At 40.3% G+C, this 26,440-nt stretch overlaps 1 protein-coding gene across 12 annotated transcripts in view; it reads right to left on the reverse strand.

The window, feature by feature from the left end:
- Positions 1-26,440, reverse strand: part of Bbx (BBX high mobility group box domain containing) — a 240,517-nt gene that overhangs the window by 13,966 nt on the left and 200,111 nt on the right. For 10 of the 12 annotated variants that reach the window (XM_085832399.1, XM_029470819.2, XM_029470809.2 and 7 more), the window contains 5 exons: positions 24,792-25,797; positions 23,753-23,888; positions 20,919-21,067; positions 4,623-4,712; positions 3,262-3,321 (listed from right to left, as the gene is read on the reverse strand). In XM_085832399.1, coding sequence (XP_085688525.1) covers positions 3,262-3,321; positions 4,623-4,712; positions 20,919-21,067; positions 23,753-23,888; positions 24,792-25,797 — 1,441 coding nt within the window. The remainder of the gene's footprint in view (positions 1-3,261; positions 3,322-4,622; positions 4,713-20,918; positions 21,068-23,752; positions 23,889-24,791; positions 25,798-26,440) is intronic. The other 2 variants (XM_021185666.2, XM_021185672.3) reach the window with 2 other exon arrangements.

Genomic DNA, 26,440 nt, shown 5'->3' on the forward strand with positions numbered 1-26,440 from the left:
TTGCCCCACACTTTGCCTTGATATTAAATCCAGAAAACACAGCTATGCGCAGAGGCCTATGTACAGGGTCACCCCTCAGGGACAATCTACTAAGATGGAAGAACTGAGGACAGTCAGGGTGAGTCAAATACATAGTCCTCTGTGACAAAACAGTACTCAGCCACACCAACCAAAGCAAAGTAAGTGAGAGGCAGAGCATGTGGGGCACAAAATCAAATAGCTCGGGAGGGAATCAAGCCTTTCTTCCCCCACTCAAACAAGCGGATATGTGAGAAAAGAAAGACTTTGCCATCCAAAAGCACATTAGTCACTTCTCTTTAGACTTTTAATTGAACACACAAAATTCCTCAGGCACACAGGAACAAGTCCACAGGGCTGGTTTTCACACTCGACAATAACCATAGCACACGTGAAGTGCATCATCTGAGGGTGATAACGCCAGCTCACTCCTGGAGCCACATTAAGACGGTGGCAGAAAGAGACTGCTTTGTTTTCCAAAGTGCTCCCCAAATGTGGAAGAGTATTCTTTGGGAAAACAGCACTGTACTTGGACTGCACCCCACGAGGCTACTAGAATCAGGAATTTACATTCCAACTGGGAAATTCAGTTGCATTGAAATCATTATGGCTGTATTTGAAATCTCATTGCCTTTGGTTGGTCTCCCATGAACTAAAACAAGTCAGATGCCGAATGAAAAGAGAAAGGAATGAAGGAGCCAGATCTATGATTCTGAGAGATCTTGCTGGAGTTATAGAGCAACAGTTCCAAACATGGGAAACAGATCCAGTTAGGGGTGTATGGATCACATCTAAAGATCTCCCTGTACAAACAGGCTGCCTGCCATGAATTCCTGGAACTATATTACAAACTGCAAGGAAACTACTCTGATGGAGATTTTGCAACATATCCCTGGCTAGCTTGGCACTTATTACATAGTCCAGGCTTCCCTAAAGTTCCAGGAAACCCCTCCCACCTTAGTCTCCAGGATGCTGGGATTACAGCAAACCCAATGAGGGCTGAAAGTCGACAGATCTGCTTGGAAAAATGAAACAGTAATGGCCAAAGTGCTTAAGTAGAAAGAATTCTGTTTTTTTCTGTCTTTATCGTTTAATTGACCTACATTTTTTTTTTAAATCAGGTGTTTGGGGCTAATAACTGTCCTTAATTCAATGGGGTTACAATCAAAATGTTAAAAACTCACAGAAAGAAAAGCCCTCTAAGTGTCATTAGGTACTAACTATCATCATGCCACCATTGTGGAGTTAAAAACCTTTAGTCACCACATTCCATGGAAAGACAAACTGACTACGGTAGGTCTTCTCAGTTGACAAGAAAGATCTTGCCGATTCTAGGCAGTGGACACGTTCCCCTTCTTTCTGACACATTCTAAAAGTACCTTGTACTGTGGTTTCATCCTGTCTTTCTATATTTACGCCCCGCAAAGCAAAGTTTCACAAAGGTTAACAGACAGTGATGTGGCCATAGGTATAAGAAAGGATGAGACAGGGCCCGGGTAGCTCAGTATTACCACCTGAATAACTAAGTACTGGGAATGGCATCAGAGTCAATAACTAGCGAGTCACTGGAAACGACGAGTTCCCAGTCAACGACGAGTTTCTGATGCTCAAATTGAGTTCCATCTTTCTGGCTATGTATGAATTTGTGCTCTCTTGTAAGTAAAGGATTCACACTTTTCAGAGCTGGGTCTTCAAAGTTTTGCTCAATATACGTCAGTAATATATAAGTAATGACGTATCATCAATAACCCCACTTCTACTAACATCTGGGGACTGCATGGCAGATTCAAAACTGGTTGCCTTGCCTACCTCCACCCAAGGCAGGACAGCAGAGCTGCTGGCATCCAGCATCCCAGACCCCATTAGACACCAGAGAAAAAGCTTTGTGTGTTAGGAGAGACATGGAACTTAACATTTATGTATTACCATGTAGGTCATCCGCAAGCTCTGTACATGAATTTTGTACACATACTGAGGAAATTATAGTGAGGTCTAGCTATGTGTCCTACAGTGCTCATTAGTGGCAGGTTTGAGAACACAGATCTTTCAAACTCATGTCAAATGAGTTTTCCACATCACTCTATACATGCACTCTGCATTTCTGCAGGGTCAAATGTATTAAAAAAAAAAACATTTCAAGTGAGTGTGTGGGGGGTGGTAGATTCAGTCATCAAGAGAGCACAATCTAGTATTAAGCATATTGCTGGCTAGCCCAGAAAACACCACATAGCCTCAGGCCATAGATTACTTAATTTGTAGTAATCCTACTTCTGCCTTCTGAATGTTTGAATTACAGAGCTGCACTACTACACTTGACCCAATTTATTCATTTGTAGTGGGTGGCTCACTAGGTATAGCTTCCATTTTGTTGATACAAAGAGAATACAACTTGCATACAGAATTATAAACTGGAATATTTCAAAGGTACCATTGGCTTTTCAAATGAATTAACTGTTTAAACAAAGTCTCATGTAGCCCAACTGGGCCTCAAGCTCACTGAGCAGTTGAGGGTAACATTTGATTGCTTCCTAATCTCCACCTTTCAAGTGCAGAGATTCACAACCACACCCAGATCTCATGAAGTACATGCTTAAGCACTAAAGTAGTAAGTCTTTTAAAAGATCTATAATGAAAATATTTTGTTTGTCTGTGGGAGAGGGGTTAGAGGAAGAGAAGGCATCTTAACTCCCCCAAATGAACACCAAGCTAACATTTCAGTATATGACAATCATTACAATTATAGTATATATAAGTAGGGTATGGGGAACTTAAAACTGACATCTGTACTAGGACTTATGACTAGTTTGGCTATACATATGCCTCGGGTGAATTGTTTCAACATACTTAGAGGTACTGGAAAATGGGTGGACATTACTCAGGTCAAAACTCACTTCTACTAGCTTGCCATGCCCAGTTAGCCAGGGAGGGCCGGAGGGCCCTTGCTCCTCAGCCCTGACTCCTATGCTCCCGCATCACTGACACATGGTTAAAAAACCACTCGAGTCTAGAGTCAGTGTGATCCCAAGGCTGCAAATCTTTTATCAAACTAAACACTATATGCCACACTGTCTGATGATTAGCAGCAAAGCACACTTTTGATTTAAAATAAAAAACAATCTCAGTGTGAGCATATATATCTAATATTGGTTGACTCTACGATACATTTTGAATTTATATAGACTACAAAATTATTCCATTTTTGGCTTAAACCACATATAATTAGATAATATAGGTTGCTTTTACCTTCTGTAGGGTGAATGGCATCCAAGAAAAATTGCTTGTGTGACCATTTATCCCCACTTCCTAAAAACAAAGGACAGAAAAGGAAAGGACAGTGAAACTCTAATCCCAGCTCAGATACACACAGCACCAAAGTGTGTGCAAAATGACTTGAACATCAAACACCACACACATCAAGCAGAATTCAATTTCAATTATTTTATTCTCGAAACTATTTTCCAGGTAAACAAATTGGACTATTTAAATATGGATAAAAGTAAGTGAATTCTGTCCTTTGTGAGATATGTTGGACGATATCTTGAGTCTAATCAAGACAATTTGAAGGTTAGTAAAAGGAAATACAAGCTGACATTTTACCTACATGCTAATGTCTCCTCCCTGGGGGTGGAAGAAAGCAGTGAAAGCACTGTGTAATGCCCGAAGCTGATGTGGGTATGAACCTGAAGTTAAGTCCAAGCTGCAGTACAGAACACACAGGGAACACGGACCATCCGCAATGTGTAAAAGCCTAGCGTTGAAGCATGACATGCTGCATCCATGGCCATGCAGAAAGCGTGGAAATAAGCCTCAGATGAGCAGGTTTATGGCAGGCGTGACACTGACATGCAGGACACCGAGGAGTTCCAGCCACCAAGGTCACATGGCTGTACTGCGAGAGAAGTGAGGACTTATCCTTTATGTGCAAGAATCAGAGTCTGGAGCTACGAGAATAGAAATCTTAAGAGGACTCCTGAGGAGGTGCAAGGGTCCATCAAGACCACAATGGCAACGGATGTTCAGAGACGGGTGAGGTGAGAGAGTGCCCAAGTTCTTAGTGCCCTCTGGAAATAACTGTTCTGTGGCTAACGGAGATTGAAGAGTCCCGCCAACAACAAAGCATAGATGGGGAAGAGAGGTTACAATTTAGGAGTAGGAAAAACGGTCTGTGAAATTTCTTAATTAACAAGGTAGAGAAATGTCAAATGGCTGGACTTTCACAAGACTATAAACTCTAGGATTTGGGAAAGTTGCCACTGTATGAAAGGCTGCCAATAGGAGAAAAATAAGAATAGCCAAACAAAATAAATGGATAAGAGGCCTGGAAGACTAAATTATAAATGATACCAAATGTGAATGAGAAACAACAATTTTTGGATTCATATGGAGCTGCGATCAAAGAGGCAAGTAATGGATTTGAGCAGAGATCTAAATAAACGAGATCTGCGTAGCCACAGTGTACAAAGGATGACGCCCCACGTCAGAGCTGATGGCACTGAGCAAGCAAAGGGGAGAGAAGGAAGGAGGTGCACAGAAGCTTTGCTCACGGATGAGTCTGCAATGGAGGCGACCAAGAAACCTTAATGGAGGACGGAAGGCACCAGTACCTTTTTCTGGAACATTAGGCTTCTCCTTTTTGTGCTTATATTTGCTGACAATTTTGTGGAATAAGTTCTTTTTCTGAGACTGGAAAGGACCTACAGACAATATTATAAATATATTTTAAGTTTACAAGGTTGCACAAAACAATAGTGTGAGTTTTGTTTTGTTGTTTTTAAATATCACACCCTCCTCCCTTCTATGGAATTAATAACTGAGTTGCAAGAAATGCTCTCTTGCAGATCCACTCAGCAAGTGCTCAGCCCATTTCGATAGGCTTATTTCCAACTCAGAGAGATTTTCCTGGGAAATGTGTTAGGCAAAAGCCTCCATTAGGGCTGGGACTCCCTGGGAGGAAGCCCGGATTTAGTGGGTAGAAACAGACTATAATCAGCTCACAGCAGAGAGGTGATAGTTTGAAATAGAGAAGGTTTTTTACTTTAGACTCCTAAATGCCTCTAAGAAATGAATAGAATGCATGTCTCACGTCTAAGAAACTGATCATACAAGGACAGCACTTTCAGGGTAACCACTGACCTGAGCGCATTAGATAGCTTTCTGGCCCTTTCTGAGGCTAGGAAGGGATAAGGTAGATGGGTGATTTAAAAACAGGATATTTGCTAAAGAGACAGCTCAGAGCCTTAGTTTTTAAGATTAAACAAAACTGTTTTTTTTTCCAGTTAAGGATCAGAAGTAACAGTATCCTTCCGAAAGCAGGTTGTTTACTATCCATTGCAGATCTTCATGTCGGAATAATTTTACATGGCTTCTGTTTCCTCATCTCTAAGTGGGGATCACCACAGTGCCTAACTCACAGGATTGGTTTGAGGATCAAAAAGCACTAAGTGTCACAGGCTCCCCTGCTGCATCTCCCACTTATTAGTGCTGCAGCAAGCTCTGCCTTCTGGCTGGTGGCAAACTACCAATATCCTTAGCACTTCCAGTGTTACACGAGAACACCCTCACTCCTGAGCATCAGTGTGCAAACATTATTCCACTCAAATAAAAACAAAAGAGGTGTTGGCATTTGCTCAAACTTCTCTTATCAGTTACTGTACCCTCCCTCATATCCTCTGAAGGGCTGCCTACGACCTTTTTCTGTTGTGTGTGAAACCCACTCCAACTACATATCTTCCTTAACACTCAAGAAAACTTGGTTTCTCAGGTCACCTACAACCCAAAGCTACGAAAGCCAAATGATGACTCTTATTGTACTTAATGTGCTGTCCAGCAGCTTCCACAATGACTGCCCACTTGGGTTACACCCACTACCTTGAACACTTCCTTCACCAGGTCCTAGGATCAAGCAGTTTTCTTGATCAAAGAGGACCCTTTGTTTCCTCTGCTTCTCTTGCTAGGCATCCCAAGCTGGGGACAATGTAGATTTGCTCATTCCCTGTACTCTTCGCTTGCTTGGTGATCATTTGTAGTCTCAGCTTTAAATACCAGCCACTGCCTGGTGACTCACAAATGTGTGCTGAAAATGCTGACAGCCTCACACTATCAAACACGGACCTATGAGACTCAGAGAACATTTCATGTCTGCAACCAAATACTCTTGTTCACTGCTCCCTAGCTGAGCATGTAGTCTCAATCCTACTTTACAGATTTTTGTGTCATTTATTACCAATGTTTAAAAATGCTTTGACTATATCCAGGCTAACTTGCTTCCTCTTCCAGACAATCCCATTCAAAGCTGCCGTCCAACCCCAAGCCAACACTTGTGATCTTGTTTTCCTAACAACCCTTTATATAAGATGATTAAAATGCAAGAACACAAAAACAGCTCCACTGAAATATGACTTACATGCCAAATTAATCACTCAATTAAAATATAGCTAATATTTTCCTCTCTAGAGATATATGCACCATCAACCAACAACGTAACATTTTATCACATAAAAAAATAAATGCCATGGGGAGCTAGAGAGATGGCTCATCGGTTAAGAGAAAGGTCCTGAGTTCAAATCCCAGCAATCACATGGTGGCTTTCAACCCTCTTCAATGGGATTCCATGCTCTCTTCTGGTGTGTCTGAAGACAGTAACACTGTATTCACATACATTAAAAATAAAATATATATATACATAAAAAAACAAATGTCAAACCTATTAGCAACTATTCTTTTTGTCCACCTCTAAACCACCACTGAACTATTTTTTTTTTTTTTTTTTTTTTTTTTTTAAATATTTTTATTACATAATTTCCTCAATTACATTTCCAATACTATCCCAAAAGTCCCCCATAGCGCCCCCCACTTCCCTACCCACCCATTCCCATTCTTTTGGCCCTGGCATTCCCCTATATTGGGGCATATAAAGTTTGCAAGTCCAATGGGCCTCTCTTTCCATTGATGGCCGACTAGGCCATCTTTCGATACATATGCAGCTAGAGACAAGAGCTCCAGGGTTCCGGTTAGTACATCATGTTGTTCCAACAATAGGGTTGCAGATCCCTTTAGCTCCTTGGGTACTTTCTCTAGCTTCTCCATTGGGAGCCCTGTGATACATCCAATAGCTGACTGTGAACATCCACTCCTGTGTTTGCTAGGCCCCGGCATCGTCTCACAAGAGACAGCTATATTTGGGTCCTTTCAGCAAGATCTTGCTAGTGTATGCAATGGTGTCAGCGTTTAGAAGCTGATTATGGGACGGATCCCTGGATACAGCAGTCTCTAAATGGACCATCCTTTCATCACAGCTACGAACTTTGTCTCTGTAGCTCCTTCCCTGGGTGTTTTGTTCCCAATTCTAAGAAGGTGCACAGTGTCCACACTTTGGTCTTCATTCTTCTTGAGTTTCATGCGTTTAGCAAATTGTATCTTATATCTTGGGTATCCTAAGTTTTGGGCTAATATCCACTTATCAATGAATACATATTGTGTGAGTTCTTTTGTGATTGTGTTACTTCACTCAAGATGATGCCCTCCAGGTCCATCCATTTGGCTAGGAATTTCATAAATTCATTCTTTTTAATAGCTGAGTAGTACTCCATTGTGTAAATGTACCATAATTTCTGTATCCATTCCTCTGTTGAGGGACATCTGGGTTCTTTCCAGCTTCTGGCTATTATAAATAGGGCTGCTATGAACATAGTGGAGCATGTGTCCTTCTTACCGGTTGGGACATCTTCTGGATATATGCCCAGGAGAGGTATTGCTGGATCCTCCGGTAGTACTATGTCCAATTTTCTGAGGAACCGCCAGACTGATTTCCAGAGTGGTTGTACAAGCTTGCAATCCCACCAACAATGGAGGAGTGTTCCTCTTTCTCCACATCCTCGCCAGCATCTGCTGTCACCTGAATTTTTGATCTTAGCCATTCTGACTGGTGTGAGGTGGAATCTCAGGGTTGTTTTGATTTGCATTTCCCTGATGATTAAGGATGTTGAACATTTTTTCAGGTGCTTCTCTGCCATTCGGTATTCCTCAGGTGAGAATTCTTTGTTCAGTTCTGAGCCCCATTTTTTAATGGGGTTATTTGACTTTCTGGAGTCCACCTTCTTGAGTTCTTTATATATATTGGATATTAGTCCCTTATCTGATTTAGGATAGGTGAAGATCCTTTCCCAATCTGTTGGTGGTTTTTTTGTCTTATTGATGGTGTCTTTAGCCTTGCAGAAGCTTTGTAGTTTCATGAGGTCCCACTTGTCAATTCTCGATCTTACAGCACAAGCCATTACTGTTCTATTCAGGAATTTTTCCCCTGTGCCCATATCTTCAAGGCTTTTCCCCACTTTCTCCTCTATAAGTTTCAGTGTCTCTGGTTTTATGTGAAGTTCCTTGATCCACTTAGACTTGACCTTAGTACAAGGAGATAGGAATGGATCGATTCGCATTCTTCTACATGTTAACAACCAGTTGTGCCAGCACCATTTGTTGAAAATGCTGTCTTTCTTCCACTGGATGTTTTTAGCTCCCTTGTCGAAGATCAAGTGACCATAGGTGTGTGGGTTCATTTCTGGGTCTTCAATTCTATTCCATTGGTCTATTTGTCTGTCACTATACCAGTACCATGCAGTTTTTATCACAATTGCTCTGTAGTAGAGCTTTAGGTCCGGCATGGTGATTCCACCAGAGGTTCTTTTATCCTTGAGAAGAGTTTTTGCTATCCTAGGTTTTTTGTTATTCCAGATGAATTTGCAGATTGCACTTTCTAATTCGTTGAAGAATTGATTTGGAATTTTGATGGGGATTGCATTGAATCTGTAGATTGCTTTTGGCAAGATAGCCATTTTTACAATGTTGATCCTGCCAATCCATGAGCATGGGAGATCTTTCCATCTTCTGAGATCTTCTATAATTTCTTTCTTCAGAGACTTGAAGTTTTTATTATACAGATCTTTCACTTCCTTAGTTAGAGTCACGCCAAGATATTTTATATTATTTGTGACTATTGAGAAGGGTGTTGTTTCCCTAATTTCTTTCTCAGCCTGTTTATTCTTTGTGTAGAGAAAGGCCATTGATTTGTTTGAGTTAATTTTATATCCAGCAACTTCACCGAAGCTGTTTATCAGGCTTAGGAGTTCTCTGGTGGAATTTTTAGGGTCACTTATATATACTATCATATCATCTGCAAAAAGTGATATTTTGACTTCCTCTTTTCCAATTTGTATCCCTTTGATCTCCTTTTGTTGTCGAATTGCTCTGGCTAGGACTTCAAGTACAATGTTGAATAGGTATGGAGAAAGTGGACAGCCTTGTCTAGTCCCTGATTTTAGAGGGATTGCTTCAAGCTTCTCACCATTTACTTTGATGTTGGCTACTGGTTTGCTGTAGATTGCTTTTATCATGTTTAGGTATGGGCCTTGAATTCCTGATCTTTCCAAGACTTTTATCATGAATGGGTGTTGGATCTTGTCAAATGCTTTTTCCGCATCTAAGGAGATGACCATGTGGTTTTTATCTTTGAGTTTGTTTATATACTGGATTACGTTGATGGATTTCCGTATATTGAACCATCCCTGCATCCCTGGGATGAAACCTACTTGGTCAGGATGGATGATTGTTTTGATGTGTTCTTGGATTCGGTTAGCAAGAACTTTATTGAGGATTTTTGCATCAATATTCATAAGGGATATTGGTCTGAAGTTTTCTATCTTTGTTGGGTCTTTTTGTGGTTTAGGTATCAGAGTAATTGTGGCTTCATAGAATGAGTTGGGTAGAGTACCTTCTGTTTCTATTTTGTGGAATAGTTTGTGAAGAACTGGGATTAGATCTTCTTTGAAGGTCTGATAGAACTCTGCACTAAACCCATCTGGTCCTGGGCTTTTTTTAGTTGGGAGACTATTAATGACTGCTTCTATTTCTTTGGGGGATATAGGGCTGTTTAGATCATTAACCTGATCTTGATTCAACTTTGGTACCTGGTATCTGTCTAGGAACTTGTCCATTTCATCCAGGTTCTCCAGTTTTGTTGAGTATAGCCTTTGGTAGAAGGATCTGATGGTGTTTTGGATGTCTTCAGGATCTGTTGTTATGTCTCCTTTTTCATTTCTGATTTTGTTAATTAGGATGCTTTCCCTGTGCCCTCTAGTGAGTCTGGCTAAGGGTTTATCTATCTTGTTGATTTTCTCAAAGAACCAGCTCCTTGATTGGTTGATTCTTTGAATAGTTTTTCTTGTTTCTACTTGGTTGATTTCACCCCTGAGTTTGATTATTTCCTGCCGTCTACTCCTCTTGGGTGAATTTGCTTCCTTTTGTTCTAGTGCTTTTAGGTGTGTTGTCAAGCTGCTAATGTGTGCTCTCTCTAGTTTCCTTTTGGAGGCACTCAGAGCTATGAGTTTTCCTCTTAAAAATGCTTTCATTGCGTCCCATAAGTTTGGGTATGTTGTGGCTTCATTTTCATTGAACTCTAAAAAGTCCTTAATTTCTTCTTTATTCCTTCCTTGACCAAGGTATCATTGAGAAGAGTGTTGTTCAGTTTCCACGTGAAGGTTGGCTTTCTATTATTTATTTTGTTATTGAAGATCAGCCTTAGTCCATGGTGATCTGATAGGATGCATGGGACAATTTCAATATTTTTATATCTGTTGAGGCCTGTTTTGTGACCAATTATGTGGTCAATTTTGGAGAAGGTACCATGAGGTGCTGAGAAGAAGGTATATCCTTTTGTTTTAGGATAGAATGTTCTGTAGATATCTGCCAGATCCATTTGATTCATAATTTCTCTTAGTTTCACTGTGTCCCTGTTTAGTTTCTGTTTCCATGATCTGTCCATTGGTGAAAGTGGTGTGTTGAAGTCTCCCACTATTATTGTATGAGGTGCAATGTGTGCTTTGAGATTTACTAAAGTTTCTTTAATGAATGTGGCTGCCTTTGTATTTGGAGCATAGATATTCAGGATTGATAGTTCCTCTTGGAGGATTTTACCTTTGATGAGTATGAAGTGTCCCTCCCTGTCTTTTTTAATGACTTTGGGTTGGAAGTCAATCTTATCAGATATTAGAATGGCTACTCCAGCTTGTTTCTTCATGCCATTTGCTTGGAGAATTGTTTTCCAGCCTTTCATTCTGAGGTAGTGTCTATCCTTTTCTCTGAGATGAGTTTCCTGTAAGCAGCAAAATGTTGGGTCTTGTTTGTGTAGCCAGTTTGTTAGTCTATGTCTTTTTATCGGGGAGTTGAGTCCATTGATATTAAGAGATATTAAGGAAAAGAAATTGGTGTTTCCTGTTATTTTTGATGTTAAAGTTGGCATTTTGTTCTTGTGGCTGTCTTCTTTTAGGTTTGTTGAGGGATTACCTTCTTGTTGTTTCTAGGGCGTGGTTCCTGTCCTTGTATTGGTTTTTTTCTGTTATTATCCTTTGAAGGGCTGGATTCGTGGAGAGATAATGTGTGAATTTGGTTTTGTCGTGGAATACTTTGGTTTCTCCATCTATGTTAATTGAGAGTTTGGCTGGGTATAGTAGCCTGGGCTGGAATTTGTGTTCTTTTAGTGTCTGTATAACATCTGTCCAGGATCTTCTGGCTTTCATAGTCTCTGGTGAAAAATCTGGTGTAATTCTGATAGGCTTGCCTTTATATGTTACTTGGCCTTTTTCTCTTACTGCTTTTAGTATTCTATCTTTATTTAGAGCATTTGTTGCTCTGATTATTATGTGTCGGGAGGTATTTCTTTTCTGATCCAGTCTATTTGGAGTTCTGTAGGCTTCTTGTATGTTCATGGGCATCTCTTTCTTTAGATTTGGGAAGTTTTCTTCTATAATTTTGTTGAAGATGTTTGCTGGTCCTTTGAGTTGAAAATCTTCATTCTCATCCACTCCTATTATCCGTAGGTTTGGTCTTCTCATTATGTCCTGTATTTCTTGGATGTTTTGAGTTAGGATCTTTTTGCATTTTCCATTTTCCTTGATTGTTGTGCCGATGTTCTCTATGGAATCTTCTGCACCTGAGATTCTCTCTTCCATCTCTTGTATTCTGTTGCTGATGCTTGCATCTATGGTTCCAGATTTCTTTCCTAGGGTTTCTATCTCCAGTGTTGCCTCATTTTGGGTTTTCTTTATTGTGTCTACTTCCCTTTTTAGGTCTAGTATGGTTTTGTTCATTTCCATCATCTGTTTGGATGTGTTTTCCTGTTTTTCTGTAAGGACTTCTACCTGTTTGATTATGTTATCATGTTTTTCTTTAAGGATTTGTAACTCTTTAGCAGTGTTCTCCTGCAATTCTTTAAGGGATTTTTGTGCTTCCTCTTTATTGTCTTCTTCCTTTTTAGCAGTGTTCTCCTGCATTTCTTTAAGTGTGTTATTAACGTCCTTCTTGAAGTCCTCTATCATCATCAGGAGATATGCTTTTAAATCCGTGTCTAGCTTTTCCGGTGTGTTGGGGTGCCCTGGACTGGGTGAAGTGGGGGTGCTGGGTTCTGATGATGGTGAGTGGTCTTGGTTTCTGTTAGTAAGATTATTACGTTTACCTTTCGCCATCTGGTAATCTCTGGGGTTAGTTGTTATCGTTGTCACTATTTAAAGATTGGAGCAGAAGCTGTGTTCCACTCACCAGCAGTCCCAAAATCCTGCGGCGGGGGTCGTGGGTAGCTGGCGGGTGTCAGGCAACCCTGCGCTCCCGCTACCCTGGCGCTGATCCGGCCGGGTGAGGCCTGTGGCCCTACTCAGGCTGGTTTCTGCTTCCCTAACTAATGCAGTCTCAGGTCCCGCGCAATTGGATTGGAGCAGAAGCTGTGCTCCCCTCACCAGAAGTCTTAAGATCCTGTGGCGGGTGTTGTGGGCAGTTGGCGAGTGTCAGCAGACCCTGCGCCCCAGCTGCTCAGGTGCTTTTCTGACCGGAAGAGGCTTGTGGCCCTGTGTGGGCCGGATTTCTCTCTCCCCAACCAGAGCAGTCTCAGGTCCCGCGTGATAGGACTGGAGCAGAAGCTGTGTTCCACTCACCAGCAGTCCCAAAATCCTGCGGCGGGGGTCGTGGGTAGCTGGCGGGTGTCAGGCAACCCTGCGCTCCCGCTACCCTGGCGCTGATCCGGCCGGGTGAGGCCTGTGGCCCTACTCAGGCCGGTTTCTGCTTCCCTAACTAATGCAGTCTCAGGTCCCGCGCAATTGGATTGGAGCAGAAGCTGTGTTCCACTCACCAGCAGTCCCAAAATCCTGCGGCGGGGGTCGTGGGTAGCTGGCGGGTGTCAGGCAACCCTGCGCTCCCGCTACCCCGGCGCTGATCCAGCCGGATGAGGCCTGTGGTCCTACTCAGGCCGGTTTCTGCTTCCCTAACTAATGCAGTCTCAGGTCCCGCGCAATTGGATTGGAGCAGAAGCTGTGCTCCCCTCACCAGAAGTCTTAAGATCCTGTGGCGGGTGTTGTGGGCAGTTGGCGAGTGTCAGCAGACCCTGCGCCCCAGCTGCTCAGGTGCTTTTCTGACCGGAAGAGGCTTGTGGCCCTGTGTGGGCCGGATTTCTCTCTCCCCAACCAGAGCAGTCTCAGGTCCCGCGTGATTGGACTGGAGCAGAAGCTGTGTTCCACTCACCAGCAGTCCCAAAATCCTGCGGCGGGGGTCGTGGGTAGCTGGCGGGTGTCAGGCAACCCTGCGCTCCCGCTTCCCTGGCGCTGATCCGGCCGGGTGAGGCCTGTGGCCCTACTCAGGCTGGTTTCTGCTTCCCTAACTAATGCAGTCTCAGGTCCCGCGCAATTGGATTGGAGCAGAAGCTGTGCTCCCCTCACCAGAAGTCTTAAGATCCTGTGGCGGGTGTTGTGGGCAGTTGGCGAGTGTCAGCAGACCCTGCGCCCCAGCTGCTCAGGTGCTTTTCTGACCGGAAGAGGCTTGTGGCCCTGTGTGGGCAGGATTTCTCTCTCCACCACTGAACTATTTATTTAAAAATCCTATATAATACAGACAATATAATAAGTAGTTTAGATGGTGTTTGGATTTAGAATAACATTTTTAGGGCAGGAAGATCAGGATGATACAGATATTTATTTATTTATAGATTTACTTAATTTAGTTTATCTATATGTATATGAGTGGCCTGTAGCTGTACAGATGGTTGTGAGTCATCATGGGTTGCTGGGAATTGAACTCAGGACCTCTGCTTGCTCTGGTCCAAAGATTTATTATTATATGTAAGTACACTGTAGCTCTCTTCAGACACATCAAAAGAGGGCATCAGATCTCATTAAGGATAGTTGTGAGCCACCATATGGTTGCTAGGATTTGAACTCAGGACCTTCAGAAGAACAGGCAGTCCTCTTAACTGCTAAGGGAATCTCTCCAGCCCGATACGGATACTTATACTTGATCAGTTTAGGGATTGAGAGATTTATAGTTTGGTTTTGTTTGTTTGTAGATGTATGGATTCTTATGGCATACACTCTTAGGCATATACATAGAGGTAGACTTGCTAAGTTATATGGTCAGTTTGTCTACTTCATGAAATAGCTGCGTAGGATACTGTTCCTCCAGGTTTCAAGTTCTTCACTGTCTCTAACATTTTCTCTAACATTTTCAGTCTCCACGGTAACGGTCATTCTAAGGATCTGAAGTGGTATCATCTAATTGTAATATTGATGTGTATTTTCCTAAGAGGTATCAAGCAACTTAATCTATTAATGGTGATTTATATATCACTTGCCTATTTTTGTTGTTTATAATGTGGTTTTAAGATTTTTAAAAATTAGTTTTTTGTCAAGTGCCTTACAAAGATTTTATCCCATTTTGTGAGACATCTTTTCATCTTTCCTGACAGTGTCTTTTAAAATACAAAAAACATTAATTTGATACAGTTTAACTTAGCTATTTATCTGTATTGTCATTTGCTACTTGAGTTTTTGGTATTTTATTTAATAATCCGCTGTTAATATGAGGCCATAACCATTTAAGTACAGTGTTGAATGGAACTACTTGTTTTGTTCAACACTGTTAAAATCAAATCTTAAATTTGAATTTAGATTGTAACATATATATATATGTACGTGTCTGAGTGTATGTATGTGGTCTATATGAATGCTGGTAATTCTTCTTAAAAGTCTGGGCCTAGGATTCCCACATCCCTAGCACACTCTGATGGCTGATTTAACATCTTGACAAGTCACAGGTCATTCTTCAATTGGCTTCAGCAGTTTGTGTCTCCCTATGACATGTTCATCTTATCAAGGTTATTTAATTTACTGGTGTATAGTACTCTGTTCACAGTATTCAGTCACAATTTTTCTCATTTATGTACAGTTGATAGTAATGTTCTCAGTTTCATTTCAGATCATAATAATGTAAATATATTTTTCTTAGTCACAATCTAGTTGAATGTTGCTATTTTCAAGAAACTGGTTTTGTTTCCCTATTACATTTCATATGACTTTCTAAAAAAAAAAAAAGTGTTTACTATTTCCTTCCTTCTCCCCTTTGATTTGGGCTTGCCTTTCTTTTCTTAAGGTGAAAGGCTAGTTGGAGTATCAGTTTCAGACCTTTCCCTGAAAGGGAGTAAATTCCTCTCCCAGCATAGCTTAGGTTGCATTCCTCCCATCTGACACTCTGCTCTCACCTGCATTCTACTTAACGCTTTCTTCTACTTCTGATTTTAATTTGTCCTACTGTAGCCAGAGAAAATACTTTGTTTTTTTGTTTTTTGTTTTTGTTTTTTTTTAAGAAAAAAAAAAGAAGCACTGAGAGAACCTAACAAGCACAATGTAAACCTGTCATGAACATATTAGCAATGCTCTCTATAATGTGTTTGCAGCAGTGGTTCCTGGACATTATAAAACCCAGGCACTCTCACCAGAATGACACCTGAATGACATGTAGGCAATCATGGAAAATAAGTAGAAGAAAGCAGAAGAAACTTCCTGAGACTTCTGAGGCTCACAGAGACCCTGCTGATTTACCTGTGGGAATTATAAGATATTGCCTCACACGGGGAGTGATATAAGCACAGATTGAATTGGAATGGCTTAGGAAAGAAGTTAAGAAGTGTAAGGACAAAGCTAAAAACGAATCTGTCCATATTTGCACAAAAAAAGCGCAAACATGCAGGCTGGCTTTGTATGTAGAAGAGCTTATAGAAGCTTACATTTAAAAAATTCCTTCCTTTGAACCATCCCCCAAAAGATGACTATAAATACTGTAAACAAATGATGGCTTCTTCAAAGATAGTGACAAGAACATGAATGGAAAGTAATGAGTAAGATCTAATCACAGCCTCAGAAAAGCAGTGAATTAGGAGTGAATAAATGAACAATTTCATTTCTGCTCACCAGTATGGCGCATGTGTTTGACAAGCTGTCTGAGAAAATGAAGTTCAAAAAATGATAAAAAAAAAAAAGAAAGAAAAAGAAAATACAATTAAGAACTTCCCCCCCCCTCCCCGTTGTTATATTAACATAGAAGGGTCCACAAATTGGGCAAAAAGGAAATGAAAAACAGAAAAAAAAAGTTCCAGAAAGAATCATTCAGAAATCAAAGAAAAGTGTTCTTCACTCACACTCCACTTCAGGCTTCTAACTCATCTCTTTCCCTAGCAAACTGTTTCAGAGACCAACAGCATCACCTGCAGCCTCCTTACACCAGCATCACCAGCATCACACAGTGCTGGTCTGTAAAGCTGCTCAGGTCAGCACCCAGAAACTGGGGAAGAATGTCCTGAACAATTTGCTGCACTCCAACTTACATCTGGGTAAAAGCAGGAGAGCCCCGACACAGGACAAGGGGCAGAGAAGACTGACATGAGATCTTAACAAGAAACTTTACAAGGCCTGAACGCTCAGGGTTTCTTGGGAAATGGACATTTTGGGGACACTGTTGCAGTGACACAGGAGCCACTTCAGTGTGAGCTCAGCATAGTAATTTTTCAAGGCCAGAGGTATCCTGCTCTTAGGTGAGCCTGTTCTTCTGAACTGTTGTGTTATAAATGCTCAGTCTAACTCTACTGCCAAGAACTTCCCTCAGCTCCTGTAATTTCATGCATTCTAAGCAACAGAAAGCACAAGGAATATTTTCTAAGACTAGGCTGACATTTTTGTATTGTTGAATAACTAATGAATTAATAAATTCTTTTGCAATAATTTGTAGCAGATTACACCCAGCTGCTGGCCATTTATCTGAGAAAGTTGGGAAGATCCATTGATCTGAGTAAGTTGCAAAGTATATTAGCCACTATTACGTTGGGAGTCATGAATGGGATGGAGTTACTTCCTTGGGCTGAACACCCATAATTAAGAAACTCAAGCCTATCAGGTAGAAGGAGGAGAGCTGAGGAAGAGATTCGATACAGTGTGTGTGAGAACACAATCATAAGAGCCAATTCTTTGAATGAGAATTAAAAACTACAAATAAAGTATAAGTAAAAATTACAAAATTCTACCTAAACTTGGAACGACAACTTCCTAACAGAAGAGGTTATCCTGGCTACCCTCAGTGTCAGTGACTGAAAGTGTCCTCAACTTCAAACAGCGGATTCCAGCTTCTAGGTCGTGAAACTGTTTCTTAATACTACTATGATGTAAAAATAAAACTTAATTTTTAGCCATTTCATGTGGAGGGGATAGTAGCTGGATTAAAGCTTTATATTAGATCTTTATATATGTTAAGCTGGTGTTGTACCTAGCTAGCTCCCGCTTAGCCATTTAATACCCTTTCCATTTTTAAATTTTATGTATATGAGTGTTTTGTCTGCATTATGTCTGTGTACTAAATGCAAGCAATCTGGAAGCCAGAAGAGGGTGCCAGCTCCACTGGGACTGGAATTACAGACGTTTGAAAGCTACCATGTCAACAATGGACTTCTCAAAGAGCAGCCAGTGCACTTAACTTTGAGTAATTGCTCTAGCTCCCCATTTAACCATTTCTAACTATAATAACAACATGTAATATGGGTTGGCAAAATCAGAGAACATCTGACAAGGGCCCAAGAAATATAGAAAGATATAAAGAATAAGGAGAAGTCAAGGGTCAAGATGGAGCCTAAACTTTCCAACTTGAACTCACTTTACATTTTCTACAAGACTCTACTTCTGCTTAAGAATTGCCATTTTCCTAGAACTCTGACTTCTGAGGCTCTTTGTAAACAACACTTCATATATTGTCAGTACACAAATGATGTTTCAAAATGAAACCTCTTAGAAACAGCAGTTCAACTTAGACTCATGATTTAAAACTTTGATTCAAAATCAGAGAGAAAGAATGGAGATAGCCTGGAAAACAATGTAAGACTGGGCTTCTGCAGCTAATCTGCACTGTGAGCTAGATGGATCACAATGTGGCGGATAGTTTGTTCTCAGAAGCAAAGAGAAATTCTATTCCTAAGTCGTCCATCATGCTGTGTTCTCCTATGACAAAACAGACCAAGCCCACTTGCAGGAGGTGGTACTTAGTCACTGTCATCTCTTTCACTGTGAGGTTTTTGACATGAGGGATGGGACACACATAATGGGAAGACTACGGGAAAGAAATGGGAGAGCATGAGAAAAAGTTAAAGCCAATGAGACCAAATGGAAAATAGAGCAGTAAACCCAAGCACATCCTGTGATTCTGCGATCTGCATTTGTATGAGATCATAAATAGTAATTTCTTCTTGAAATTACATTTCAGAAAAATTCTATGCATTTCATATATCCACAAATACCCAAAAGAGTACCAACTACATGTGAGGAAAAAATAATGTTGAATGACAATGAATGCAGGAGAAAATAATATAGACAAATGGGAAATTGTTGGGATAAAGATGAGTTTCCTATGGACACACACTCTTCTACAAAAGAGCTAATGATCTCATACACAGTGTTTGTTTTGAATGACTCATTATGCAAAGGTGCAAAGGGTCTCGAGTCTAAGAAAACAATCTCTCTATCCCCTAAAGATCAGGCAATTACTGCACAGCTGGTATGATAATTTCATTAATAACCCACAGTCTAGTACACTGCTTTAATGCCAAATTGCAAATTGGTTATGAATACTATTTCTCTAGTTTGCTAAATAGAGTATTTACGTTTTGCTTTATTTTAATTCCATTTTATTTTTTGAAATACAACCTAGAACAAAATCTAAAGTATTATAAGTCTTCCCACATAGGTAATTACTGACATACCACTGAAGAACCAGTGGCTTTACGGTTTGAGAAGTATAATGAACAAGTTAAGATGACGTTGCGTGAAGCATAATGTAAAACTACAGAAAGTGATTTCACATCAAAGAAATACTATTAATCTTAGCTGGAGAGGAAGGCATGTAATAGACAACCAAAAAAAAAGGTTTCTCGAAAATAGATCCTAACTTCAGGTTTCAGCTTTAGAAAAATAATCTATCAGTATTTTCTTTGATAGATAATTCAGCCAATTTCGCTGCTGTAAAATGAATGTCTTGACCTGTACCAAGTAGGATAAGGAATGTGTCTTGAACATCAATCAATTAAGTGACATTTTACTGGGTTGTCAAGTATGGTATTTATCAGCATCTTTAAATCCATGAAGTATGGGAGCTCAAGACAGCTGGCATCTTTGGGATCACTGACTACACTGCCTATTCCTAAACATCTCCAGGAAAAAGACTGACATAACATGTGGTAACCGACTCTAGTGTCCAGCTGCTTATCAATGGGTCTGCCTCAGCTCTATCCATCTTGATAGGTCTCCACAGAACACTATTTGATTTTTCTCAGGTGAGAAAATCTACTAATGCAGCATTTCCTATTTAATTCTTTATTCTTTTGGCTTCTTAGTAACCACAGAAGGAGATGGCTAGTTCTACAATTATTTTTATGCTCCTCCCAGCCTTTAATCACAGAGTTGGGATTTTCACAAGCCTTTAATAATATCCTGAGAAGTCATCTCAAAGTGACCCCTCTTTGGTTTTGGCAATTACAGTGTGCAAAGGGTTTACAGATCTTGAGAGAGCAAGATTTAAGTTTTATTAGAAAAAAACTATAAATATAAATTTTCCTTAATTCATATATCTTACATACTCCCTCAAAAATCCATAAAATCAGGGGATCAATTTGATTTGACAGAAGCAGGGAGCAGGGAGGCACTTTTGCAAGACAGTTACAAAGAACTAATCTACCAAACCCTGCTCAGAGTGGGATCCTGAGTCAGCTGTAGCCCACTTACATTTGTCCTTCATCTCACAAGTTCTTGTCCCTGGCAGGACGGACCACCTAATGATGTTTTCACATCTGTGTGAAAAACTCTAGGCCTTAAGAAAAACCAGAAAACAACATTTTCTGTGATAGCAATACTTAGATTCTGGGTAGGCCAATTCTTCACGGTCCCTGAATGGCCTGAGTGGAAACCGTGCCTGGTACCCAGACCATGCCCCAGGGCATGTCACAAAGATCAGACATGAGCATCTATGCCAGGTGTTGTGAGTACTGAAAATGTCAAAACCCTTTAAAGTTTCCTTTTAAACAGGAATGCTGTCCCTGAGGAGCGTTTAGATCTACCTAGGTAGCAGTGACAAGTTTGAAGAGATTCCTGACACAGACAGTGAAAACCTGATGGTCTTGAAAATGAATACATAAACAAAGCACTTTTTCAAATTTAACAAAACAAAGTATATTGCTGGAGTATGCTAGGTAGGTTTATTTTGTTTTGGTCCATACTAACAATAAAGAACATTGCCTGTTTCTCAGGCAAACAGAAGGTTTGCACAGCCCCAGAGCCCCTCAAAGTGCCAAAAAGGTTCTGGAGAGCAGCACCATGACCACATGTAGGCTGACATGATGCAAAGACAGAGACTAAGGAGAAGTAAGGAGGAAAGAAAGGGGAAGGGAGGCAGGGACCAAGACAGCTTTGGACATCTAGTCACTGTAGCTGTCTATGGGAGATGAAGTTAGCTGAGGGGCAGCTGAGGTTCAGATACACTGAACGAGTGAAGAGGCCACTGCTAACCTTTGCTGGTTTTAGTCGATTCTGAGGACATGTTTCCAGTCTTCTTCTTTTTTCTTGGAGTAGATACACATTTCCGGTCAAATGTAATAGGACTATATTGAGGGAGGCTGTTGAATTTCTTTTCAAATTCTTCATCCAGCTTCGCAGAACTATTTAAAAGATTAAAAAGGCAGGGAATTATTCAATTAGTAAAAGACCAAATATTTAAACAGAAAATGATAAATGATATATTTTTAAGTGTTTTAACTTTAAAAGAGGGTCCCCTAGGAATTAGGACATTAAAAAAAAATCCATGAAAGGTGGGGGGAAAACCCACCTTTTCAGAAATTCTTGAGAATCAAAATAAATCCACATAAAGGTTGTGTAATCACCATTCAGGACTGAGTGGCTAAAGCTGAAGGGTTGAAGTGGAAAGTTTGATTTCTCTCCACTGACATGGTTTAGTCTTGTAAGATTGAATACAAACATATACACTACTCAGACAGGTCTCATTCTAAAGATTCAAATGCATGCTCATCGGTAATATGATATATTGAGTGCTATAAGTTGCAGCTTTTGTAAAGTAGTTACTGACTAGTGTCTGATTAAAACACACAAAGTTTAAAATAGTTGAATGTTAGGAAGAATTCTAGAGTGTTGAGTCAATGAGGAACATAACCAAGAAGAAAGGAAAGCCAGCTTCCAATGAATACTGGCAAGAGAGGTGATGCCTCTAAATGAAAAACACAACTGACTGGCAAAGTTAGGGAATCCTTGGGCTGGTTTTGTCTCCACGGGCTCAGCGTAGCGATGGCAGTGTGCCTGTTGGATCCTAGGCTGGCTGTTGGCTTTTGTTCAATGAGAATTCCTAACGAAGACACACTGCAGACAGCTGGGCGAAGCTGCGGAACTGCAGAGCTTCGTAGACAGGAAATGGAAGGACTGGGGAAGAGGAGGGAGCTTTAGATGTGTTGGGCTTCTCACGTCCACACCCCCACACCTCACTATTCTCCCGAGACAGACTTTCAAAGACGCTTTCATTTCTCAGCAAATAGTGAAATCTCTCTCTTACAACTTGTTTAAGTACTAATGGAGAGAGGTTTAGAGAGGTCTGGCTGTGCATCTGAGACTGACTTGGAACTCCCTACGGAGCCCTTGCTATGCTCGAATGCATGATCTTCATGCTTCTGCTTCCAAAGAGAATGGGCATGTGCCTCACTGCCCAGTCACGCCATTGCTCAGTGGAATCAGCAATGAATTCTTACTTAATGCTTCCTGCTTATTATTACCACTTCAGTGAGTATGTCCACACATGTATACATGTATGAAGGCTAGCAGACAACCTCAGGTACTGTTTCTCAAGAGCTGCCCAGCTTGTTCTTTTGAGACAGGGACTCTTCTTATTTGGCCTGGTGCTCACTGATTAGATCTAGCTAGCCAGTGTGCCCGGGGATCCACCTGTCTCTGACTTCCTAGAGCTGGGTTTGCTATCATGCCTAGCTTTTCTTTTTTTTTTTTTTTTTGGATCAGTGCAAACACCTCAGCAGCTGAGCTATCTATCACCCTCTGTTGTGCTTGCTTACACTTTATTCCCTACTTCTGTTGTGCGGTGCCTCCTGACCTGGCTTGGTATTCAGACGACAAAGTACCAGCATTTCTAGAAAGTACATCTTATTGTCTAGCGATACCCTAGAATCACTTAAAAAAATAATAATAAAGTACCCTGCATTTGAAAGTATCATTTAACAATGACAAATGGAAGATTTTCATATCATTACTTAAGCATAATGGAAGCAAAACTAACTTGAAGTACTTTGCACTTTTAAATATACTAGAAATTAAGCTATTAAATATATTATTTCAGCATAATGTTAAAATATGTGTATTTTAAGATAATATTGAAATATCTGTACCACAAGGCTCCACCTTTACATTTTATGATGCCTTGGAGTCTTAGAATTAATAAGACTTTAAAACGCTTTATTTCCAAGGAAAAAAATATATTTTCCACAAATCGAAATGCAAATATTATGAATAAAGCAAATACCTAATGCATAAAATTTGCATACTTTTAAAAATACTTAGGGAAAATATAGAGAATTATTTCTATTCATAATATTCTTTTCAAATTGGGCTAATGTGAAATCTCAAAGGACTTTCAAAATAGTACAAGTGAATGTGTAGCTATTTCTCTCACTAATATAAAGTACTGTCTCTACTGACTTACTAACAAAATACTTTATACTGATTGTTAGTGAGGGTATTGGCATAACAGGAATCATGAAATAATAATCCTACATGATTTTATAGTGACATGTATCATTACTTCCTAGTAGTATATTCAATGTATAATGTATATCAGAATACTTTTTCTTAAATAGGAGGTTGTTTAAATATATCAAAGTTAGAAGCTGAGCAAAATTTTTTAACTTATGTTGTCCAGCTATGATTATTTTATAAAAATATGTGCCTATATTTTAAAATACCAAACACATATAATATTAAAACATAAATAGTGATATAAAATGTGCAAAATATAAATATACAAATAAAATGCTTCCTAAGCTACAGATGGTAAAATGAGTCCTCGTGATTAATGATAAAGTATCTACAGTTATCACACTACTGCACTGTGGTGGACCTGGATCCAAACTTAAAATGTGTATAGTGTCTGCCATACCTAAAGTGTAAATACTACCATTCACATGATTGGCTAAGAGTTACCCGTCATCTGTTTCAGCAGGGGGCTCATATTAAGAGAGGGGTTAAGAGAAAAAGAATAAGCTGAGTTAGACTTTACCCTCCTGTTGCAGGAGGGTATGCAGTGAAGGTCACCTCTGCTCTCAGGCACTTACCCAAGGAAGGAGTCTTCCCTTAGTTTCTTCTTACACTTCTTGCTCCCACTGGTCCCACTCTGATTAAATGTCCAGCTCTCTTCACTCCAACACCCTTCATGGTCAGAGGAGTTTCCTTTCCCTGAGCTTCGTTTCCCTAGGAAGCCCAAGAGAAGGGGGTTTCTCAGTATACCAGGGCTGAAGGAGATCAGCTCAGGTCTTTCACAAGTAACTTCTTGGCCCCTTTACCTAATTTCCACGATGTTCTTTGCAACTATCAGGGCCCAGAGCAATTTGGGTTGGGTTACTTTTAATAAAGGAACTACAAAAATGAATCCTACCTCTGAGGTAAGCAGTAATGTCCTATACACCAGGCACTATGGGCATCAAGATGCTGCTACCGCCTTTTCCATTTGAGAACTAGCCTAAAGCATGAGAGTCTTTTGCTGCTAGACACTATTAATCCTAAATATCTCTAGACTCACTAAAAGACATCCCCGGAGAACTATGAACTCCCAAGCTCTCTCCACTCAGGGCTTATTGAGAACCACACATTTCTTATTGGAATAGCGCCCACCAAGAAAAAGTTCCCTCTCCAGATACTTCAAAATGAAATGAATACATATAAAATACTCTACAGATGCTACCACATTCAAAATAACACTTCAGTTGTAGTTTTGATTACCTAACAAAAGCACTAGATAGGATATTTGCTTTTGGAGCCTACAGGTAAGGATTCTGCCAAATTTATTTGTGTCACGCAGGAAATTTCATCAGTTGAAATACTCAGGCTAAAAGCAACATTCAACACTGACCCTTCAAAATGAAAGCAGCCCACAACAAAGAAACAAAAATGTAGTTACCTGGAATTTCTCTATGATGACTACCTACAAACCCTCCCTTAAGTGCTTGGAAGCTCACAGGTAAAGTGAGATGGATATGACACATGAATGATTCACACAAGGTACTAGTTTGATATTCAACTGATCATGATGAGTTCTTTCAAGGGAAGACTCTGCTAGGCCTTGCTGTCCTTTCAGGCTTGCAGAAAGTCACTTACCTCTGTCAACATTAGCTCGCAGAGAGGTGAGCATGCCCTCGGACACCAGGGTTTTATAAAGAGCACCTTTGCAAGACCTCTCAGATTTCCTGGAGCCACAGGTCTCTGTTTTTCTGTGGCAATCACTATCCTCGGGCTTAGCCTGTCCTGGTAGGCTTGGTGGCAGTGCATCCTCGGTAGGGGTCAAGGGTTCTGCTTTTATGCCCTCTGGCACCTCCCCAGGAACACTCTTGCTGGCAGAAATGCTAAGGAAATCTGGAGGTCGAGACTCTTTGGTGATGTCTGAGCACTTCTCCTTGGAAACTTTCTTCTCCTTGGATTTCACTTTTTTCTTTGGTGGCTTGGCATCCAAAATGCCTCCCTTGCCACTTGAGGAGGGGCGGACTTTCTTTCTTGGGGTTTCTCCGAGTTTGTCAACACCCCAGTCTCCTTTTGCCACAGCTTCGATGGTGTACATGACACTCTCGATGTCAGATTCGGAAGACTGCCTCTTCTTGCAGGTCTTCTTGGGTGTGGATTTGTCATTTCCGTGTCGATCCAGTTTGTTTTTCTTCTTTTTCTTCTTTATCTTTTCTGGTTTGTTTAGCGTGGTTGGGTCCTCAATGATCATAATTCCGTGAGGATGGCACATGTGGTCCTTTCTACTGGGGACACCACTAATTATTATCTTGCTACTGGCAGAGTAAGAAAAATCAGGGAAGTGACTGTACTTCTGATCATCCTCTGGTTCCTTCCTAATTTCTTTGGGGTCTTCCACTTTGATAGCCATGACATTATCCATCTGTAGCTGTTCGATGTCTCTTAAGTCCTTAGACTCTCTCATGTTGCCCTTAGCTGACTTCCCAAATTCTGCTTCCTTCTGGAACGAAGTTTCAGTGGTTTTCTCCACTTTTATGTCTCTCTCTTCCTTCCCCTTTTCCATTTCCTCAATTCTTCCTCCATCTGACTCTTTTGATTTTATTAGTTTTGTGTCTTCCATTTTCACTCCCTCTGATGCCAGACACATCTAAATAGTTGAAACAAAAGTGAGAGGGAATTAGCAAACAGCCTCATTATTTTATCATTGAAATTAGTTTTAACTTTTTAAAATATATCATTTAAAAATTCCAAATGTTACAATTAGTTCATTTCTTCAGAACTAATTTCATTGAAGCAGAGATAAACATTTTGAACCATTTCCTAGCATCACCAGATACTTTTCTTAGGAAAATTAGATTTGCTAGAGGATGGATTCTAAAGCTTACAGATAAGTTTGGCTCTTAGTTTTTACTTATCTAGCACAGAATTTTACTTCTTATTGCCCCTAGATGTTTATAAAACATACATCCTATCCTGGAGGATTTTTATAAGGCTACGAGAGATGATGTACTTATGTCAGTGTGTAATAATCTCCATACTCTGTTCTGATATTTGGCCCAAGACTTCAGAGAAAAAGCAAAAATAGAAGTAACTTCCACTGATGCGCATGAAGTCAGAAAGGTTATAACGATTCATTAAACAAAGGTTTCAAACCTATAATTGTGAATACATATTATAGGTTTACAGATGCTGACATACAGCTCTAAAACCGCAGAAGATCTGAAAACATTTGAGTTTGATCTTGTTTGGTGATAAATCTAATCTCATCTGAGCTTGACTATCGATTCTGA

Source organism: Mus caroli, unplaced genomic scaffold, assembly GCF_978045245.1.
Source record: "Mus caroli unplaced genomic scaffold, Mus_caroli_1 scaffold_17, whole genome shotgun sequence".
Lineage (NCBI taxonomy): Eukaryota > Metazoa > Chordata > Mammalia > Rodentia > Muridae > Mus > Mus caroli.